Raw genomic sequence first — 20,941 nt, forward strand, 5'->3', positions numbered from 1 at the left:
GGAACCGAGCATCAACGATTCTCTAGCGGTTAATTAATGAATATAGTTCTTTAAATAACTGGGATAATCATCATCATCATCACCATCCTGGAATTTTGTTAAATTCTAGAAAAAAAGAAGACTTAAACCATAATAAATAAAATTCTGTATATAAGTAAGCACCCAAGAATGTCAACCAACCGGAACATCCTTAATCTTCTATAAGTTTAAATCTTTATTGCAATGGATGGTACCAAACATTGCAATAATAATAATGAACGTATAATCGTTGAATTTTCTCCCCTTTTATCTATGACTCCTATTAAATTCGCTCTATCGGGGGGTCTGTCCATCGTTCACACACACATCAACTTCTATAAGACCTTTTTCCAACATCAACGTCTATACGAAAAAGAGACAGAAAAAGGAAATTGTCAAATAGATAAAAATGTAAGACAAACAGACACATGCGAGCTGATTTCTGTTCCTGTGGACGCAGTGATGCTGAACTTTACTAAAAATAACAACGCGTGTACTGCTTTTGTTAACAGGAACAAGTTTAAATTCTTTCAAAGGCACAAATACTTTTCAGTTGCCCATGAACTGCTTTAATGGATGGGAAGGAATTGTACGCTTTGGTATTGAAGCTCGCAAAAACTGGAGGCAAGCAATGTGACGAATATGAGATATTTTTACCCCCAACTCAATATCGAGCAGTTTTTATCGGTCCAATCGGTTCCGTTTTTGTCATTTCGTTTCTGATAAATCTCAGTTGCTATCCTGGACTAAATAAATAGAGACCATAATGGAAGAACGGGAAAGAATCAGAATCCTATTGAGTTCCTTTTTTTTTTATATATAGTATTCATAATACGGTGGAGGAAATACGAAATGGAGATCTTCGAGGAAACATAAAAGACAAAACAACTGATATAAATCGGCAATATTATAGAATCTACAGGAAGGTCAGTGAGAGGATTCTTATCGTTTTTGAAAGATTACGGATCTCAGTCCAGTGATGTACACACTACCAGCAACAAATGAGTTTCCAAGATAATTGGAAGCAGCCTTTGAGAACAGTTGATTATTTGATTTTTGAATTCTAATACTGTTTTAACTGAGGACTGGAGAATTTTCAACTCTCTCTGAATTTACTGTCCTAAGAATGCTGTTATTAAACCTCAATATAATGAGAAGAGATTTTTTTGAAAGGAGAGGAAAATAAACATTGGACATTAAGAGAATTGAGGAAAGTAGCTATGCAACAGCTACGTTTAATCATGGTTAGTACATAATATTGATTGGAGTTGGTAAAAATGTTATGTACGACTTATAGTGGTGGAGACAGTCTTTGTCGATCCTTTTCTAGATTAGCTGCTCAAGTACCATGTATTTGTTGAAAGGGGTATCATTCGGAGACTTTAAAACCAGCAAATGCTGATAAAAGTTGAGTACGTGACTGGAGGGAGTCGGTACACGAAGGATTTATTTTTCTTCACTTATGTTTTGGACTGTGTAAGTGTACTTAAGAAAGACAAGGTATCTGTTTTAGGTTAGGTTACTGCACAGACAGAGAACTTTCGTTTGTTATAAGGTTTCAGGCGCAGCAGCAACTAAGGCTATATTGTGCCGTGTATTGTTTGTAAATTGCATGTGTTCTATGGATGAAAAGCTTGAGTTTGCTTGAGAAAAGACTGAGACCGACTAACTTGGCCACGTTGTGAAAAAGCCCACGAAAATTCCTCCTCTCATCGACGGGACTCGAATTCAGGTCTTTTCTATCAGGTGTGGTACCTAAGAGGGTGGAGTAGACGCAGTAGCTAATTTAGGCTTTAAGGGGGAATAATACACTTTAGATTCACCATCTGCAAGAACTGATATCTATATTAAATAATTATCGTAGAGTTATATTTTATACACCTAGTTTTAAAATAATAGGAAATATGTCTCTTTGTGAGATATATTTCATGACGTGTATTGACGTATTTTGGATTATTTAGCGCATAAAATTGACGTATTTTGGATTATTTAGAACATACAATTGACGTATTTTGGAATATTTAGAGCATAAAGTTGACGTATTTTGGATTATTTAGAGCATAAAATTGACGTATTTTGGATTATTTAGAGCTTCTTTTGAGCACGAAATCTTTTATGCTCAAAATAAAAAGTCTAATAATTAATATTTTTAATGACATCGCTTATTCAGGGTCAATAAAATCTGAGTTCCTACAGAATCACCTTATCCTTTCATTACAAGAGGACCTTAATGTGGTCACTTTGAACAAGAGATTGCCCATTGAGACCAACCGGTACATCAATAGTTGCGCGAAATTGTAGCCGGATAGTGGTCACTCGACTATGTAATGATGAGAAAGCCCAGACAGGTGATACCACCGCTATCTTGCGTGCATTTTAGGTACAGCTGCGTGAAGCCGGTTCAAATAAGGCACGCCATAATTACTACACTATGGGTTTACGTAATCACACAACCCTAGCCGGGCACAATAGACTGATTGGACTCAGTTATGTTTAGCATAATAAGGTCCACTGCGTTGACGACGGATCACGTGATATCGAACAAGGGGATATTACATGACACAATTCTGTAGTCCGTTTTACCTGATTACAGCTCTGCTGACAGTAATTTTGATAATGTCCCAGGCATCCGAACCCCGGCTGCAAGTTCACATTTTTCCTAATATTTTTCCATCGCTCTGTGTTTACGTATTGATGCAGCGACGTGTGACTTTATGATTAGACTCCAACCACCTCCCCAATCACAAACCCTGATTGATTGCCCATTCGCGTTTTGTTCTTAACTTTCATTTCTTCTGGAATTTTTCGCAGGCACATTTCTTAAAATTCCTTACTTGGGGGAAACAAGACGTTGGAGGAACTGAAACATCATCGAGATTTATATTTCGCCACTTTGAAAAGCTTGTCATTTTGCTGATTCACGGCGCTACTATGCGTATAGCAATTAGGAAGGTTGAGAGGTTTTGCCATCGTCTGAAATAAGCAAAGAATGGCAGAAATTTTCTGCGAATATCCAAGCTCAGTGGAATGATTAATATTGATATTGGAAGCAAATGACACAGTACGCTTTCGTTGCAGATCACAAAGGAAAATGATAAGAAACAGAAAGTACGGTGGGTGAGATGGATGACGGGATGAAAAATCTATTTAAGAAGTCGTAACGTGACAAGATGAAACTCGTGGCTGCTTTGCATATCATCAAAATGGATACCGTACCCCAATTATATGAATAGTTAAGTGTAGCTACTTTGTAAATATCTTAGAAAAGATAAATCCTGCCTATAATCTATTCAAAATTTGTTTGCCCTGACGTCAACACGTCATGGAAGACGGATTAAGAATAGACGTGATTCGTCTAATGTTCAAGTTCCTCCTGGTCACGCATTTCTCAAATAAAAATAGGATATCACAGATACATTCATTAATTGAAATATAAAGAAAATAAAAATCTAATTTAAGCTTGTTTTATTTTATTTTATTCTTTAAAAATAAATGATCTAAAGTCGATTAAAATTCCTACCCATAATCTATTCAAAATTTGTTTACCCTGACGTCAACACGTCATGGAAGAGAGATTAAGAATAGACGTGATTGGTCTAATGTTCAAGCGATTCATCAGCTCCTCCTGGTCATGCATTTCTCAAATAAAAACAGATATCCCGGATACATTCATTAATCAAAATATAAAGAAAATAAAAATTTAACTTAAGCTTGTGTTATTTTATTTTATTCTTTACAAATTAATTATCTTTATTAAAATTTATTTTACACCTTTTCTTGTTTTCTTGAAACAGACTCAAAATCAAACAATCACGTGATAAAGAGAAACTCGAAAACGTCAAAGAGATCGTGTGATATATATTCAAGGTGTTTGGCATGACGTCATGGCAAACATGTCCTCAAAAAGTGGACTTCTCTTTGCTGTAACCAGGGAAAGAAATGAGAACATTGTATGTATGGGGTTCTACAATGTCCTGGAACAGCTGATGAGTAGCGTGTCTAAATCCAGAGAAAGTATTTAAAAAAAAAACTTTTAAAATGAAATCTTACGCTTCTTCCTCTTACATCTCATCGTCAATGGGATGTCAAAGTGATGACACTGAAGTAGTCGACTTATCTGAGAACGCGGAGATGAAGATAATATGGACCATGACATTGTTCTCCGTATGCGCAACAGCTGTTGGGATTTCATCATTTACGGTGTTACGGACTTGACAGGATGGAGCGATGATCAGGGTGTCTCTGGTGCGTTTCATGGACTGTAACTTCCCTTCCCTCCCTACTAGTTCCTCCTCCTAAAAGAGGGTATACTTTGCCTCTTTATCTCGGCATAAAGTAGATACTTATATAATGTGTGTTTGATGCTCGCTTTATCTTTCATCCTCTCCCCTTTCTGTTTATCAGTTGGTCCCAAAAAAGTGTCCATTGGAGCAGGTCCTGGCCTCTGTTATTGATAGTATCAGTTTATAACACATGTTCTGCACTTTGTCATCGGATGTCACCATTTTGGTTGTGATGAACAGACGGATAAAGAGTGAGGAGATAAGGTAATTGTTTATATATAAATCCGGCTATTCGCTATTCCTGTTCACCAACCCCCCTCGTGGGCTGATAAGGGGGAGATCATCTCTTGTGCCCTTGTCCGTTCATCAGAACCATCCTGGAAGACTTTTCATGAAGAGTTGAATGAATAAATCTCTGATACCAACCGTATCATAATAGTAAAATTAGTAAAGATTCTTTTTGAACTGGTAACGTAAAAACCTCAATAGATTCCTCATGTCATAAACAGGATTCGAATCCGTTTCCAGACTGATGACATGTAACAAAGGTCTGTACATCCCTGAAAGGGTATTACAGCGTAATAAATATTGTCGCGCTCCAATGTATATAGATTGATGAAACAATTAAAGGGAGAGACATGGGGTGGAGTAGGAAACAGCTGTATTTGTGGACCAATCATTTCTCTGATGCAATCATTGCAATGTATGGTATTCGGTAATATGAAGTTGTTTGCCTCGATTTCATTTTAATATCATTGTAATTATTACTAGTAGGTAGCAAGATTGGATACTGCCTTGCAAATTTATTAGACCGATTAACTTCTCCCTTGTTTCCATCCAAGGATGATCCATCTGAAATCCATCTCAGTTAAGCCTACTTTCCTTCCGACTTCTGTGTGTTAAAATCCCACTTTCGCCGAGTACAGGTGTCTTTGAACGCATCGAATTACCTGATGACACCTGACGACCATCGTGTCTCCTGGTTCACTGACCCCCGACCAAAGGGACAGAATGATGTAGTAGTAGCGCCAAACCCTTCACGTGGCTTCAAAACGGACAACGAGTTTCGCTACTTAAGTGACGACATTATGAACCACTCATCGGCGATAACTTGCGTGCGACACCACCCTGCCGTGCGTTGGGACATTGTCGGAAGCCACGGCATTGCATGCAAACACTGTCCTTCTCTTCCCGCCGATCTCCCGCCGTCTGCAAGGCTATCGCTACAAGTTACGGCCAGTCCATGTGGATTACGTGGTCTTGCGGAGTCCGCAGGGGCATGCCATTAAGTAATTGAAACATTGCCGCAACTCGCCACAGTAGCGGCGGCCGACAGTCTCACGGAGAGATCCGTAGGGCCTCTCCCCGTGGCGGGAGGAGATTTGCACGTCACTGGGAACAGACGAAAAGATTCTGCGGAAGGCAGGGGGAAGTGTTACGCAGTCAAGGCGGCAAGGTTACGCTAAAAACAGCCGTGATTTCGGTATAAATGGTGGTGGCTGATAAATTTCGCCGTCAGCGAAAGGTCATACGAAAACGAACTTACGATCAATAAACATTGTGGAGCAAACAATGACATTGTTCAAGTTATTTTTAGAAATCCATTGGTCCAAATCATGGTTTATGTAGTCGCAAATGCGTCCATTGGACCATTCAACTTCGACAAGAATGCTTTTTGGAACGAAGTCTGGTCACCATTGTTCACCTTGCCTTTGAAAGAAAATCACTGCATCTGAAAGCCTAATCTCTACAGTGGCTTTCAAAGAAAACTATATAAGCCAATGATGGTTCAATGTATCTTAGCAGTATTCTTGTATTTTCTATTTAATATATGAATCTGTAGAAGTCCCAGTTTTTCCACCAGTTGCTCTTAGACTGATAGGACTGAAGTGGGTGATTTATTTAAAAAAAAGATTGGCAATTACATTCTGATTGCAGTAACCAAATATCGAAATAACTTGAAGACGTTTAACGGTTACAATTTGATCTCTCCAGATGTGTGCCAAGACTATATAACTGATAACGTCTCTTAACAAACCCAAGTAAACTTGATGTCAGCTTCATTTAAGGAGAGTTGAATTTTTCCACAATTAAGGGAGTTGTTTGATTACAATCGTAAATGTTTAAACTTCGCCGAAGTGAAGACCAGAAGCAGAAATCATTATCGGATAATAATATGTGTTGGGTGACTCGTCAATCAAGAATATTAAGATGTATTGCATGTTAGCGAGTGGTGTAGAAAGGTAAGTGTCTGGATTCTCACCAAGTTAAGAATAAGAAGACACATCGTGTGTCTGCCCGCTCGCAAAGATAAGATTAGAAAGATGTAATAGTGAAGGCGTGGACTTTTTAAATTACTCGTGTTACATCTGTCAGTTTAAATTTAAGCAAATATCGTGGTAGACACTCACTGCCAAAAAATCGCGGCTTGGAACTTGATTTCAAGCGTTTTAGAAAATATTTTAAAAAGGAACTATTTAATTTAAAGTTAAAAGTTATAGTCCAATAGAAGTGAAGGTGAATTTATACTCCAAGTACAAACCGTTTCACATTCTCCCTTCCTTCAAGGTCCAATGGAAGTCCAGTCAAATAGAGATCAATATGAATTTATACTCCCGCTACAAACTTTCGTTCACCATCTCTTTTCCTTCAAGGGTTGCTGTCGTGTGTTTTCTTCCTTTCAATGGTGACTTTTTAAATATCAAGTCCTCCTCGCAAGATCACCAAAAAGTTCGTACTTCGAGACATTTCCAACAAAAATCAGTCAGTCAACTTAGACATGACGATATGGAATATAATACAAAATGCTTTTAAAAGTGATTCCAAATCAGAACTCGTACATCAAGGAGATACTGAATTACATAACACAATTATGTAATTCTCTAGTAAACATTCTCTGGTGAGGATGTTTACTGTCTTAACCTGCTTAGCTTATTTGAAAGGATCTGTTTTTCTTAACATCGGAGAAACCGGCGAAACACAACAGGGAACCTTATATCCATGCATCTGCAGTCAGCACGAGGTCCTTAAGAAGGGAGTTTGGCACTGAGTTTTCGCGTAACTCTCTATCGTCATTTTGATAGAGAATTAAACTGACAGCGTGGTGTGAGCTAGCTCTAGGAAGGCAGAAACGATACAGCATACAAAAGGCATTTTATGCATGGATTCGTTTTCGCATTGGTATACTGTAAGGATCGGTGGGTTCCATCTCGCTGTGAAATAGTCACATCTAGCATTCCGTCGCCTACAGCGTGAACAGGAACACTGCAGCACATCTCAATATGAAAATACAAAACAGTAATCATGTCTTAGTGCTACGCGCGAATTGCTGGATAAAAAACCATGTTCTGTTATGCACCTACCTCTATATATCATTTAAAGATCATATATCTATCTGCAAAATACTCGGTTTAATTGCGATTCCTTTTAGAGAGCAAATAAGATAGATCTTTATTATGATGACCATTTCTTGGTCATCCTTTTAGGGCTAATCTTACGACATTTTCATTGGATTATCTCCTCCTCCTCCCTCTCAGTGGGGCTTTTGTGAAAAATATAAATCTTCACTTAAATGGTAGGGAGTGCAATTGTTCCTGTAAAGACAGAGAAATGAGATCGGGGGGCTTTGTATTATTGCCTCTAGTTGTTGGGGGGACTTAAGGATGGATTATCTGTTGGTTGGAGAAGAAATGGGGAGAATTCGTTTTCTGGGGACGCAATACTGCGTTGCTAAAAGGAATACGAATGCGTATATATGCGAATGAAATTAATAGGTGCGCCACATTTAAGATCAGGAAGATTCTTACACAAAACGAGAACTTTTATTTAAAACTTTAGACTTTTTTAAAGTAAAACTTAAAGTTTGATGTGGTTACAATTAGTCTTACGTTGCTGTTTAATTCGATTTTGGTTTGGCAGTGTACATAATCGAATTTCTAAGAAACAAACCATTTACACGATTTAATAAATAAACAAAACCCCTCCCCCTCTCCTTTGACATTTGTTCTGACCTTGATGGTTACTCCAATCAAAATAGAAGGCAGCGCTTAATGAATCAGTTCAAAGTTAAAAAGGGCAAAAGCAGCTAAGATAGGCAATTACAGATGAGGAAGCCTGTAACGACCTAATAATTTTTCTTCAGTCTATCTTTCTCTCCTTGTGTTCATGCACGATCTGTGCAATGTAACCTACTCTCCAAGCCGATTTTGTCCTCGTTGTATCTTCTTGCATTTCCATGGTAAATAATTATCTCACTGGAAAACTGCTCAGCGGATGATAAATGATCCCACTTAGAGTCGAAGCTTAAAATCAATACGAATATTAATTTTTCTGTCAATATTTATTTCTCTGTACTCTTATTAGCGTCTCTCACCACATAAGTTCTATTGAAACTCGCAGTCATTAGTGGATGGATTCGAAAATAAAGGCAAATCCAGAAAGGGGAACAGTTTCGTAGATGCTTAAAGTGTTGGTTTAATATTTTATTTGTGAAATTTCTTTATTAATTCAAATATCGGAAAAAAGTTAATAATTTTAAAGTGGAAAACTAAAAAGAAAAATTTATTTTTACCAACTTTTAAATTAAGATGATTTCAATTATTTTGTTGTACGTCTTTTATGAGGATTGGTGATTTATGGTTTGCGTGTGTTTTAAATGTGATGCCACCCAAATATGCATTTTGTACATGTTTTTTTAAAGTTATTAAATTTAGTTATTTGCTATTAATACTTATTTAAATTAATGGGGAAAAAAAAACTCTCAATTTCAATTTCAATTTCAATTTCCATACTTTGAAATTGAATTTTTTCAAAATCTTATACAAAGTGTGAAATTTGAAAATTCTAAACCAAAAATTTGAATTAAGATTTGAAAACTTCAAATGTCTGCTACAGAGAGACTGAAAAATATATTCTTGTGTAAAATTTAAAGTAATTTTTCTATAATTTTTATATATGCAAACTGAATATTTTTCTAATTAGATTATAGCCTTATTTTACACCAGTGCTTCTCAAAGTTCAATCGTGGTCCTCTGAACAAATTATTAAATGCTTTTTTGGGGAAGAGATGGTTTAAAGGGGCATTTTGAAAAAATAAATTGATTGGGAAAAGAAGTAAAATGCTAATTTTACCAAAGGTAATTCCAGATTATAAACCACTTCTATCTCTGAACATTACTTCATGTTTAATTTTTAATTTCATCTGCGATGCAGATTATGAATGAGCGAGTATTTAAAAAAAACCAAAGCAACCAAGGCTATGAGACATCAATATATGTTATCTGTAAATTGCTTGTATTCTAGGGTAGACGTGCCTACTTTTACTGGATGAAAAACCAGAGTTTTTGGGAGAAAAACCATGCATCCCTCACCTGAGCCTGTATAACTCAGTCACGTCTTGGAAAAGACCCTAAACACCACAACGATTGGTCATTGACTGGATTCGAACCCAGGAATTTTCCACGCCCTTGGGGAAGACGTTGATTATACCCTCTATGATATCGCGAGGGTGATAGAGATTGGGAGTTATATATCACAAAAGGGTTGCCGATAAAAATGAATATATGTTGAATGTCCATGGAATTAAAAACTTTGAGGAGCACTCTTTGTTTAGAAATGTTTCATTTGAGAGAATATCTAAATATATAATTCAAAAAAGAAAAAAGAAAAACTCAATTTTGCAGAAATATTATTTATTAATGAACTGGTGTAATTCTTATCAGATATTGAAGTTTTAACTTGGAATTAATAAAATTGCTGTACAGCACAATAAACAGGTTTTATTATCATCGATATATCACAAGAGTTTTATTTACTATTGCTGGAAAATATATTTTATTTACAGTTCTCGTATCCCACCATCTCATTTTGTTTTATTTTGTCATTACTTGAGGGAACATGAACATCAAAATTTGATAATTTTAAGTCTACATTAAATTACTCATGTTATTTTTGAAGAAAGTACACTGTATTTATGTACATACGCATATGATCATTGAAAATGCTCAGTGGAGAATTGAATAAAGCATCAAATAAAGATGGATCTCAGGTGCATACCATAGAAACTCTTTTGCGATGATCAAGATACAATTTCTTCTTATATATATATATAAATACATTCTTATATATATCCCTATCAAAGCACCCATCATACGTATTCTATGAACACCCTTTCCGATTTAAAAACATTTAATTATCATACCCAAACTACTTCCATTATACATTCTCGCATAAAAATAATAAGAAAAATATTACCATAAAAGAAAACTAGCTAAGAAAGGCTCAGAGGCTCTAATTTGGCATCCCCAAAGTACATCGTTATGGATATAAATAGCAGAATACTCCCCATAGATAATACTTCCGATTAATAAAAATATTATAGATATTCTTCTCTCTACTGCTTATCAGAATTACATCAATTTCTGTTAATAGAATACTTATATATTCGTATTTTTATATAAGTATTCCACCAATAAATATCAGAATATAAGTATTTTGCTATTTATCAGAATACTTCCGATAAATAACACAATACTTCCGATTAATAACAGACTACTTCCGATATATAAAGAATTACTTCCGATTAACAGCAGAATACTTCCGATCAGTGATCAGAGTATTAAAAATCAAAAATGTGTTTCTATTTTCATAAGAATCAACACGTTTGAGGGTAGCTACAATAAATATACAATTTCACTTCGAATTAGATCAGTGAAACCTGTTTATTATGCGCAGTCAAAGCAATCCCCACTTTCTACCACACCACACAGCTGAGCAGTAGTTGGGTTGAGTGAAATTCATTTAAAAAATTATGAACCGATGGAGACAGCAATGAACCTGATACCCATTTCTCCCTTTTGCAGGCCACGGCGGGGTCAACCAGCTGGGCGGGGTGTTTGTCAACGGCAGGCCCCTCCCCGATGTTGTGCGGCAGCGGATTGTTGAACTGGCTCATCAGGGCGTGCGACCGTGTGACATCAGCAGACAGCTGCGGGTCTCTCATGGCTGTGTTTCGAAGATACTTGGAAGGTAAGCGTCTCTCCTCCTTGTCACAAACTGTCTGTAATCCTCGTGTGACAGATGGGTGAAGGCGGAGGTTTGGGGTGGATAGTTTGGCAAAATTACTTTAGTCTAGATAGACAGGTGAATAAAGGGGTTTTGAGGTACCCGGCATACCAGGTGAATACCATCGGCTCACTAAACACGCTACACGTATTTTTTGTTTACTTCTCAAGGCACGTTTGAAATTATTGTTAATTTAAAATCGTTTAGCATCCCTAACCAACAAAAATTACCGACAGCGTGTCTGCACTAATTTTAAAAGAGTGATTTAAGAGAATTCCTCTCGAGATGATATTTAGGTCCGCTAAATAGAGATTTTAACCCTTTCAATTTGCCGACTTACAGACGAATCGTCAACCCTCGTCTCCTGATTTCTTTTTTAGATCGCTTTCTTGGATGGAGCGATGTCTGAATAGGGTCGCTGTCTTGCAGGATAACAGACTATGCTTCCATAACTCAAAGAACTGTTTCAGAGTATTCACGCTTCGGCAAGAAGCGTGGTGGAAGTCCATGGTAACAGAAGTTGGCGTATTTATAGTAATTTCAAACGAACCATGAAATATAAAGAGCAGGAGGAAATTCTCTGTCACTTTCTGATGTTAACCGTTCGGAAGATAATATACAAACCACACTTTTATCAAACAATTTAATGCACGAGTACAAGAATGTCATATTTTGACGAATCTGCAGAGTTGAATTTTCAACTCTGAGATTTTTAAGACTTCCATTATAAGCATTGAGGATTTACGTCAGTTGTTTGGTTGTGATTAGAGTGGTTTAAAATCTTATGTAATTTTATATCGAATTAGAACCTTCATCCATTTAGATTTACTTTCTTCCAATGCTACCATTTCTTGGTCTCATCTTTATCTGGTTCTTCCATTTATATTCTATTCAAATATGTTTTTAAATAGAATTTTATCTCTGATTTTGTACTGGTCTACGTTTTATGTTTTAGGTGGACTAATCTCAACACTAAAATTCATTTTCAAATGATATATTATTAGCCATCAACTTAGCAATATCTAGCAGCCAAATATAAGGATGGAATTAGAATTTTCGATTATTAGAATATAAAATAAACTGTAAGAATTCATAATTTAATGCACAAGAAGAGAAAATACTGCAAAATGATAGTCAGATTTTATATTTAATGAGATATACGAATTTCTAAGCGCTATGATATAAAGCATTCGATTGAGTTTCAGGTTAGCTGTGAATACCACCTTTCGGCTTAAGATAAGAAAGTTCCTATAATCCTTTACTACTCACAACAACAACAACACAGTGAGGGCCCCAGAAATGAGTAGAAAACTTGCAGACAAAATGACAGAACACTAACCAGTGGCAGTAGTATTCTAGTTATTACCTTTCCATCATTATCCAAAAGTAGAAGCCAGGGTATTACAGTGAAAATTCAGATCAGAATAATGTAGTGAATTGCGCAATTCTTTAGGCTATGGTTCCCCCAGAGAACTGGAGGAACCATGGCCTAAACCACAATTCAAAGCAAAACAAGAGTTGTTGTAGTTGGGTTTTAGGGGCATCAGCAACTTAGACCATATTGCGCGGTATATATTATGTCTATAAATTAGTTTTGCGGTTAATTTGCTTGTTTGCTGGATGAAAAACCAGAGATTCCGGATCATGCTGCCTTTTCCTGAGACCCATTAACTCAGCTAAGTTATGAAAAACCCCATAAAAATTCCTCACGTCATTGATGGGGAATTCGAACCTGGATCTTTTCAAGTGGTGTCGGAAGACGGTGATTATATCCACTGTGATGCAAGTTCCACAAAAAAGGTATATCACAGTAAAACAGAAAAAAGGAAGGACGAGGTCTAACAGAATAACAAAACTAAGTTTGTTAAACTGAGACCACAGGCATTGAACAAAACCCTAAAAATTGTGATAGAAGCTGGAAGACAAAACAATGTGGACAATAAAAAGTGCAACATACCATCAATCAGAAAAAAATCAAAATGAAATTACATTGGAGCGTATTAAAATGAAAAAGATAAGCTATTAAAGTCATAAATAGTTGGAGAAATCCGCTTTGGGCATCGCCCATAGCAGCGCCACCAAGTGGTAAAGGGCAGATCCACAATTCGAAATGCTTTTGCAACGTTGTTTAAGATCCGGTATCATTCATTAACAAAGCACAGCTTGATTTTGCCCAATTGCTTCAAACAGAAACATTTGAGAAAATTCTAACAGAATATTTTTATATTAAAGGAAAATTCATTGAAATATTAATGAACTCCAGGTCAAACAGGATATTAAAGTTGAGTCATAATGAATGAAAGGCAGAACTCATATTACATTTAGTATAATGCAAGGACGCGTTCTCTCGGGTTTTTGTTTAGAGCTGCATTAGAGCCTCATGCCCATGAGGGCAAGTCAACACAGAAATATCGGTATAATAACATTCACACATATTAAGTTGGTTGGTTGTTGCAGAGTTTCAGCCGTATTAGGCCATATATAATATGTCTGTAAACTGCGTGTGTTCTGTGGTTGATTTGCTTTTTGCTGGATGAAAAATCCGAGTTTCCGGGAGCAACAAACATTCCTATCTCGCTTAAGACCAATTCAGTCAAGTTGTGAAAAAAGACCCATAAATATTTCTACCATTATTGACAGGATTCGAACTCAGGTCTTTTCCATTCGGTGTGAGGGAGGGATGGTGATTATACCAACTCTGGTACCCACGAGGCCACATATAAGGTAGCCAGCAATCTTTCAGGTGGATCATTGGATAGTTTGTTAATAGAGTTGAGTACCATAAAGTTTTATTTATACTTTAAAATAAAGGAATTTAATACAGAGGAAAATAAAATACATATAGGGGAATTAAAGGAAAACGTGTTCAAAGCACGCTTTGTATACCGTCCACGATAAACAAAGACTCACTGGACTGACGAAACTTTAGTAAGTTATTCACAATGGATTCAAGCTTTGAATCTACAAATATAAATCATATTATCGTTTAAAAATCTTAACCAAGAATAAATCGACCCAAGAATGAATCGAGTTTGTGATATTATCCAGAAGTTAATTAATTTTTAAAAGTTAATTTTTAATTAAAATTAAATAATTGATTTGTTTGCATAATGGCTAAGTGACGTTATATTACATCAGAATTATTATAAGCACAGAAACAAAAATTGAATCAGGGATGCAATGGATAAAAGTGTCTCGTGCTTGTTTTTTCAATTTGGTATACGTGATCTTATCCGGATGAAAATATTCCTGAATACTTTTGAGAAAAAAAATTGAATGAAGCGATACGAATGGGAGATATAAATCAAAAAGCGTGTCATTAAAAAGTAACCGATTAAATTAATTAACCATAACCTTAATATGTGTTGCAGAAGTATGCTAAATGTTCACTCATAATACTATCTGTTAGCAATTATAACACGCATTCTCAAATATCTTTAAATACAGGAGACTTTTCAAAAAAATTTGTTACCAAATAAAAGCATCATCACTATAAGGCCTAATTAGAAAAGGGTACCACAGTTATAATTTTAATATTTGAAAATAAATCAAATATCTGTGGATTCCTTGCATCAAGTTTTTAAAAGAAAAAACCAAGCTGCCCACGCCTGAGACCGACTAACTTGGCCATGTGAAAAAGGCCCATAAAAATTCCTCCCTTCATCAATGGGACTCGAACTCAGGTCTTTCCCATCCAGGACGGGGATCCTACCAACTGTTCTACCCACGAGGGAGTTTTTGACGGGTTTGAATTCGCCTTAATGCGAGGAAAGCTAATGTGTTGTTATGGACTGTCCTAGACTCTAAGATACGTCGGAAGTGAAGTGCAATAACAGATAAACAAAAGATTATATAATCTAATGCTGAGTTCTTTAATCAATGGTGTTTAATTTATAGGATCTGTTGGCATTTAATATGTAATAATGGGATAAAACTTTATAATTTTCTCTAATAAGCAATACCTGATGAATTTCACAGTACCACCACATGACCAATTCTATTGCGCTAAACACTATTTTACCTCGATGCTTGATTCCGCTTTGTTTTACACTTTTAAAACAAGAAAACAGTGCATAGTATTTTTTTTTTCATTGATACATATCAAAAGTTAGAAATTAGCATCAGATTCGAGATGGTTAACCTAAATTTCATTAAACTCCTTGAATATAAAAAGTTGCATTACATTTAAATAGCTAGTTTATAAGAAACAATTTAAAGAAATAATTTTAGGGCTATGTTAGTTCGGGTTTCTTGATATTTATCACTTAATGCTTATCGAAGAGTAAGAATGTGCTTTATATTATAAGATTCATTCAATCTTTTGAATTGAGCGAGGTGCAATGGTTTCCATTTTTATGCACAATGTCTATAACAATAATATACCCTAAAAAAAAGAAATATTTTTCCATTTCGATTAAATTTTGCTATTGAACAGCAACATTGAGGTCGATTTTTACAGTAGAACTCAGAAACAGTATGGCACCTGCTTTTTAACTTGAGCATCAGTAATGCAGACTAGTTACAGTTCGATGCCTATGGTGATGAACTTATTGATGGCCTTGAAGGGATTATTAAAATGAATGAGGGCGCAATATTCTCACTCATATATAAAATGAGGGCTCAAATATAAAATGTTAGGGAACAAAGTAGATTAGATCTGATGTAGTTTACTTTCGGGTAATGTGTATTGTGAAACATTGGAACAAGCGTGGCCGAGGCAGTGAGTTTGACAAAATTCAAGGAAGAATTGGACAGGCCCTTACAAAGTAAAGTTAATCGTATTCCAGTTAAGCCAAAGAACTTAAAAACCGAAATTTATATTAAAGAAATTCGAAAATATTATTCCCAAAATGCTTACACAATTGAATATCTGGAATTCATAGCTTAACCGATGCCTAAGAGTGAATTCTTTACTAATCTCATAATTATTCAGAGAGAGAGAGAGAGAGAGAGAGAGAGAGAGAGAGAGAGAGAGACAATAATGAACTTGATGATTTTTCATATCATTAATAGAAAATGCAACTGTCATAATTTCCGAAAAATTTAAATCTGGAAGATTAACTACGCAAATACCTCCGGATGAAATAGCTTCCAGTCTCTTGGGATCCATTAAACTCTCTAAAAAGTCCAATAAAAAGTCCGAAAAGTTAACAAACTCATTAGTTAATGGGATTACAGAAGAGGTAAACTTTAATACAAAAGCACTACGATCAATATTCGACGTATCTTAGTTTTAACTTACATTTGGAGTGCGTATATTCGTAATACAGGACATGGATAAATACAAGGTGTTGATGGACATATTTGAGAGGAACAGGAACGTGTCTTTACATATTTGGGTTCAATAAATAGCCATAGAGAGGGAGATTAAATATCAGTTTAGGTTAGTACGCTGCAGAAATTTGAAAAAGGGGAGGATATTGAAGGCGGATACTCTGTCTTGCAAGATACCCATCAAATTGTATGGTCAGAGAGTAAACGGTCAGCATGAGCATGAAGCTAGGTCTACATGGCGATAACAGACCTTAACAGAATTGAAAATGTCACCTAAATGATTAAGATAAGAAAATGATTGCGAGGAGAAGGAATTTATGAAGATTTGTGACGTAAACTATAAGTATAATCTTTGGAGATATCCAGTAAATATTTTTCTGATTTCTCGACAAATATCCGTTGTTGAATGCGCAAATTTGATAAGTAGTTTCTAGTGACACCTTAGGTTCCCAGATAGAGAACATTGAACATTTGGCTGTTGAAATTAGTAATCGAAATACAGTATTCTTATATCAGTTAAAAGTCTTGAGAGCAGTGTAAAGAATATTCGTAAGTATTCTGTTCGAGCAGAGTTCGCTGTGTACGATACATCATGTAACTTGTGGACTAATTTGAATTTGAAGTCCAGGTTTGAATCGCAAATTATAGAAGGTTTTTAAAGTCATTGTAATGATATATTGAAAAATCTTCCAACTTCTTTGAATTTGACTGAAATATTTCCTTAGAAAATTGTGACTCCCATGCTCGATATTATAATACATAGGTTGCTATAATAGTATAGTTTTTGATCCTTGAATTATGGAAAATATAATATTCATATAAGTCGAAATCCGAATCCTGTTTTCCAGAAATAGTGTATTTGGTATACATTTCAGTGAACATTTTTAAAGAAGAAATTGTGTGCGCGTATCCATTTGCGAAATTGCGATAATATATATATATATATATATATATAAAAAAAAAAAAAGCTTCCTACAGAATCATCTTGCTTTTCCCGTAATATTGTTCAATTCTGTAGGAGGTTCCATGTTCTGCATGATTTATTAAAAGCATTACTTGAGTGTTATTTACTTATAAAAAATATATTTCAAAAATAAGACATTGAATCTGAATTTCTTTATATTTCATACTGAAAGTATAAAATAAGCTTTAACATAACCCTATTGCTTTTAAAACGCATAGCCAATCGTTGGCTGTGTACGAAATGTCTGTATAAATTCACCTAAAAGATCTAAAGAGATTCAAAAATCTACTGGAAATAGGTCTCGAAAGCGCCATACACATATCAGGCATCTCTTACTACGTGTACATCTTAAAAAAGCCGCATCAAACCTTCCGACAAGAAACAGGTAGATTTTTCCTCGAATTAAGTGCCAAATGCAATCACCATTAAACAGCACTTCCAGAAAATTAAAAACTACGATTACGTGAATCTGTTCAAAGAAACTCTCTCGAGTACATTTCCTGAATATCTCCAGCCGTTTCTTTGTGAAAAGCAATGTTAATTGGTTTGCTATAAGTCGATCATCACTATCTTCAAGAATTCTAAATTAAAAACAAAATAAGTTACTCTCGAGATTTCTTCGAAATAAAACATACATAAGTAAACATGGTGGCCGAAACCAAATCTCCATCTTCTCCCCCAATTTTCCCCCACACTTTTCTTACACTCTTCTCCGCCAAAGCTTTATGGCTCGCGTAGCATTTCAGACTTCTCAAAGGAATGCCAAGCCCACGTACACATTTTAAATTGAACTGGTTACCATGGATACCCAGTTCATTGGTCTCCATCTGCAGGCAATATAAGGTTACTTCAAACCACATTTCTTCTTTCCCTTCAGCTTAGATATGCTCGCTTTCTGGTTGGTATGAGATGCTATTTCTAATTATGCTCTAGCTGAACTTTTCGGTTTTGTTTCAATAGTTATGAGAGAAAGTTTCTCAAATAATCGCGAAAATAATAACTGTTTTTTTCTCTAATCTTAATTCCACCAATCTTATCAAAGACGCAAATCCAGTTCAACTTCTCGTGTTTCATTTGCATATCAGTTGCAGCTTGTCTAAACTGAAACTCATTGACATCTGCCTTCAACTAGCTATTTGACTTCTTGAGATGATGAAGATTAATTATAGCACTATGATTAATTGTAGTCCTTGCGAATCACACTATAAGTAATTATTAGCATTATATGGTAATTAATTCCAAACATTAGTATTTATTTTTTATATTTCATTAATAGTAAGTATTAATCCTATGAATATACTATTATAGTATTTTATTCGCCTATTTTTTTTCTTATAATTTGACTTTTTGGATTAATTATTTCAAATTTTTACACCAATTTTTCCAAATGCTTAGAATAAAATCGTATTTAACAGAATACAACTGTCAACATTTATTGCCACTAGGTGGTAACACGTAAGATGGAAGATTTTCATGACAAACCGGAAATAACGTTCAGCACAAAGAGGAAATGACGTTTTCATAAATTTATAGTCCAGCCAATCCCAACTAATAATAAGACTCCTTATTGATTCAGTGTCAGAATACTCAATTCTGTATTTTTAAAACTTGTTACAAATAAAATACTCTGGGAAAAAAATTAAAAATAATAAATAATACTAAATAACAAAATGACATACGCTATATTCTACTAGTTTGGGAATAATTATACTATTTTTGGATTGCGGGTAGTATAGAACAGGGATTCCCAACTGCAGAAATGTGGATCCTACTAAAAAACAGTAGAAAAATAACAAAAAAAAGCTAAATTTTACTTAACTTTTTAAAATAATGTTATCACAGAAATAATATTTTTCATTTTTGGATGATTTTGAGATGGTTTTTGTGCAGCTGATTGTTTATCTTTGCCAATCAGAGCGTAATAGTAATAATGTTTTGTTAGCTTTTTGCGCAGCTGATTGATTATTTTAACCAATCCGAGCGCAAAAACGAATCTCCTCAGGCTTTATAAGAAAACAAAACACAATCTTGAAACAGAATGTTTAAATCATTACAAAAATAGTTTACTAAAACAGTCCCTGAATCTTATTATGTAGCCTATACGAATTATTGATCGGTTACCTACTCCTAGTTTACAGATTATTCTTTTATCCTGTAATTATAATGGTGTGTTCTTCATTATAGAAAAATTCGGAAATATTAAAGCGTACTCTAACTTTTTGAAAACAGTCTTATAAAATATTATTCATATTATAATGCTTTTTATACACAACTTTATAAATCCTGCATGTAAGCTTTTTGCTCAGTTAAATATCATTCCGTTGTCTGTAATATATATATATAAAATATATATAACAATGCATTGTGGGTATAAATGATGTGCTCTTTTGTCATCAGTTTGACAAGAGTTTTTGTGAAAGCTTTAACATAATTGATGTATCTCGCACAAGGGGTTCTTTTCTTGTCACACATGTGAGCCAGCAGCCCTCTATCCACCCCTGCTGGAAAACCGCCCTGATATAGTTGGCACAGCTGTCTCGCTTTCTTCAAAAAGAAAGAAAGTAGCAAGTGCTAGATCGGATAAGGCTATGTGAAGCATGTCCTTACTGCAGACATACCTGATTAGCGTTGTGATCTTTTACATTGTTGATGGACACGCTTCGGGTTCGTGTGCAAAAAGCTGTCGGACATCTTTAAAGAATGGAAGTCTTTTCCCTGAGCGACCAATTAATGTTACTGACAGCCAACAGAGGACCATTAGATCGTTCTATCTTTCTTTCTGCTGTAACATTTCTGATTAATGAAACTGTTGTCAGGTATTTAAAGAGGGTAGCGGCTATGGGGAACGCTCTAAAGCAATGGTGACGATCCCTGTGAGACAACAATCCAGCATGGCATGTATGAATGAAACCGAAGATTTGCAGTTATATATATAAACGGCCTCTGATAAACTGGCATCTTAACAGCTGCTTGAGTCTTCTCTATCCCTTTCTATTTGCGCGTGTGACAATTGGCTTTGAAGCAACATCCGAAGCATCTTAATCTAGCTAGAGTCTATAAGAATCATGTCAGCAGTCTTTCAAGAGAAAAATCGCTTCAAATACTACTTACTTTAAATTAGTTTAAATTATTCTTTATAATCTTTTTGTAATATTCATATAATACTAAAATATTTTAAATTTGATAGCAGTTTTTATAAATATTAAATTAAGAAATTCGCTAATACATATTTTGTATCATAGATGTATCTATTCAAGATTCAGGAAGTGACGTTTTAATTAAAAACTGCGCCATTTCCTTAAATTGAAAAATTGTTTCGAATACTTTCTTTAATATAATT

At 35.1% G+C, this 20,941-nt stretch overlaps 1 protein-coding gene across 9 annotated transcripts in view; it reads left to right on the forward strand.

The window, feature by feature from the left end:
* Positions 1–20,941, forward strand: part of LOC150083730 (uncharacterized) — a 183,395-nt gene that overhangs the window by 70,261 nt on the left and 92,193 nt on the right. For all 9 annotated transcript variants that reach the window (XM_090378169.1, XM_090378170.1, XM_090378176.1 and 6 more), the window contains one exon: positions 11,162–11,327. In XM_090378169.1, coding sequence (XP_090234295.1) covers positions 11,162–11,327 — 166 coding nt within the window. The remainder of the gene's footprint in view (positions 1–11,161; positions 11,328–20,941) is intronic.

This window comes from Mastigoproctus giganteus, chromosome 7 (assembly GCF_048544385.1).
Source record: "Mastigoproctus giganteus isolate SK-2022 chromosome 7, ASM4854438v1, whole genome shotgun sequence".
Lineage (NCBI taxonomy): Eukaryota > Metazoa > Arthropoda > Arachnida > Uropygi > Thelyphonidae > Mastigoproctus > Mastigoproctus giganteus.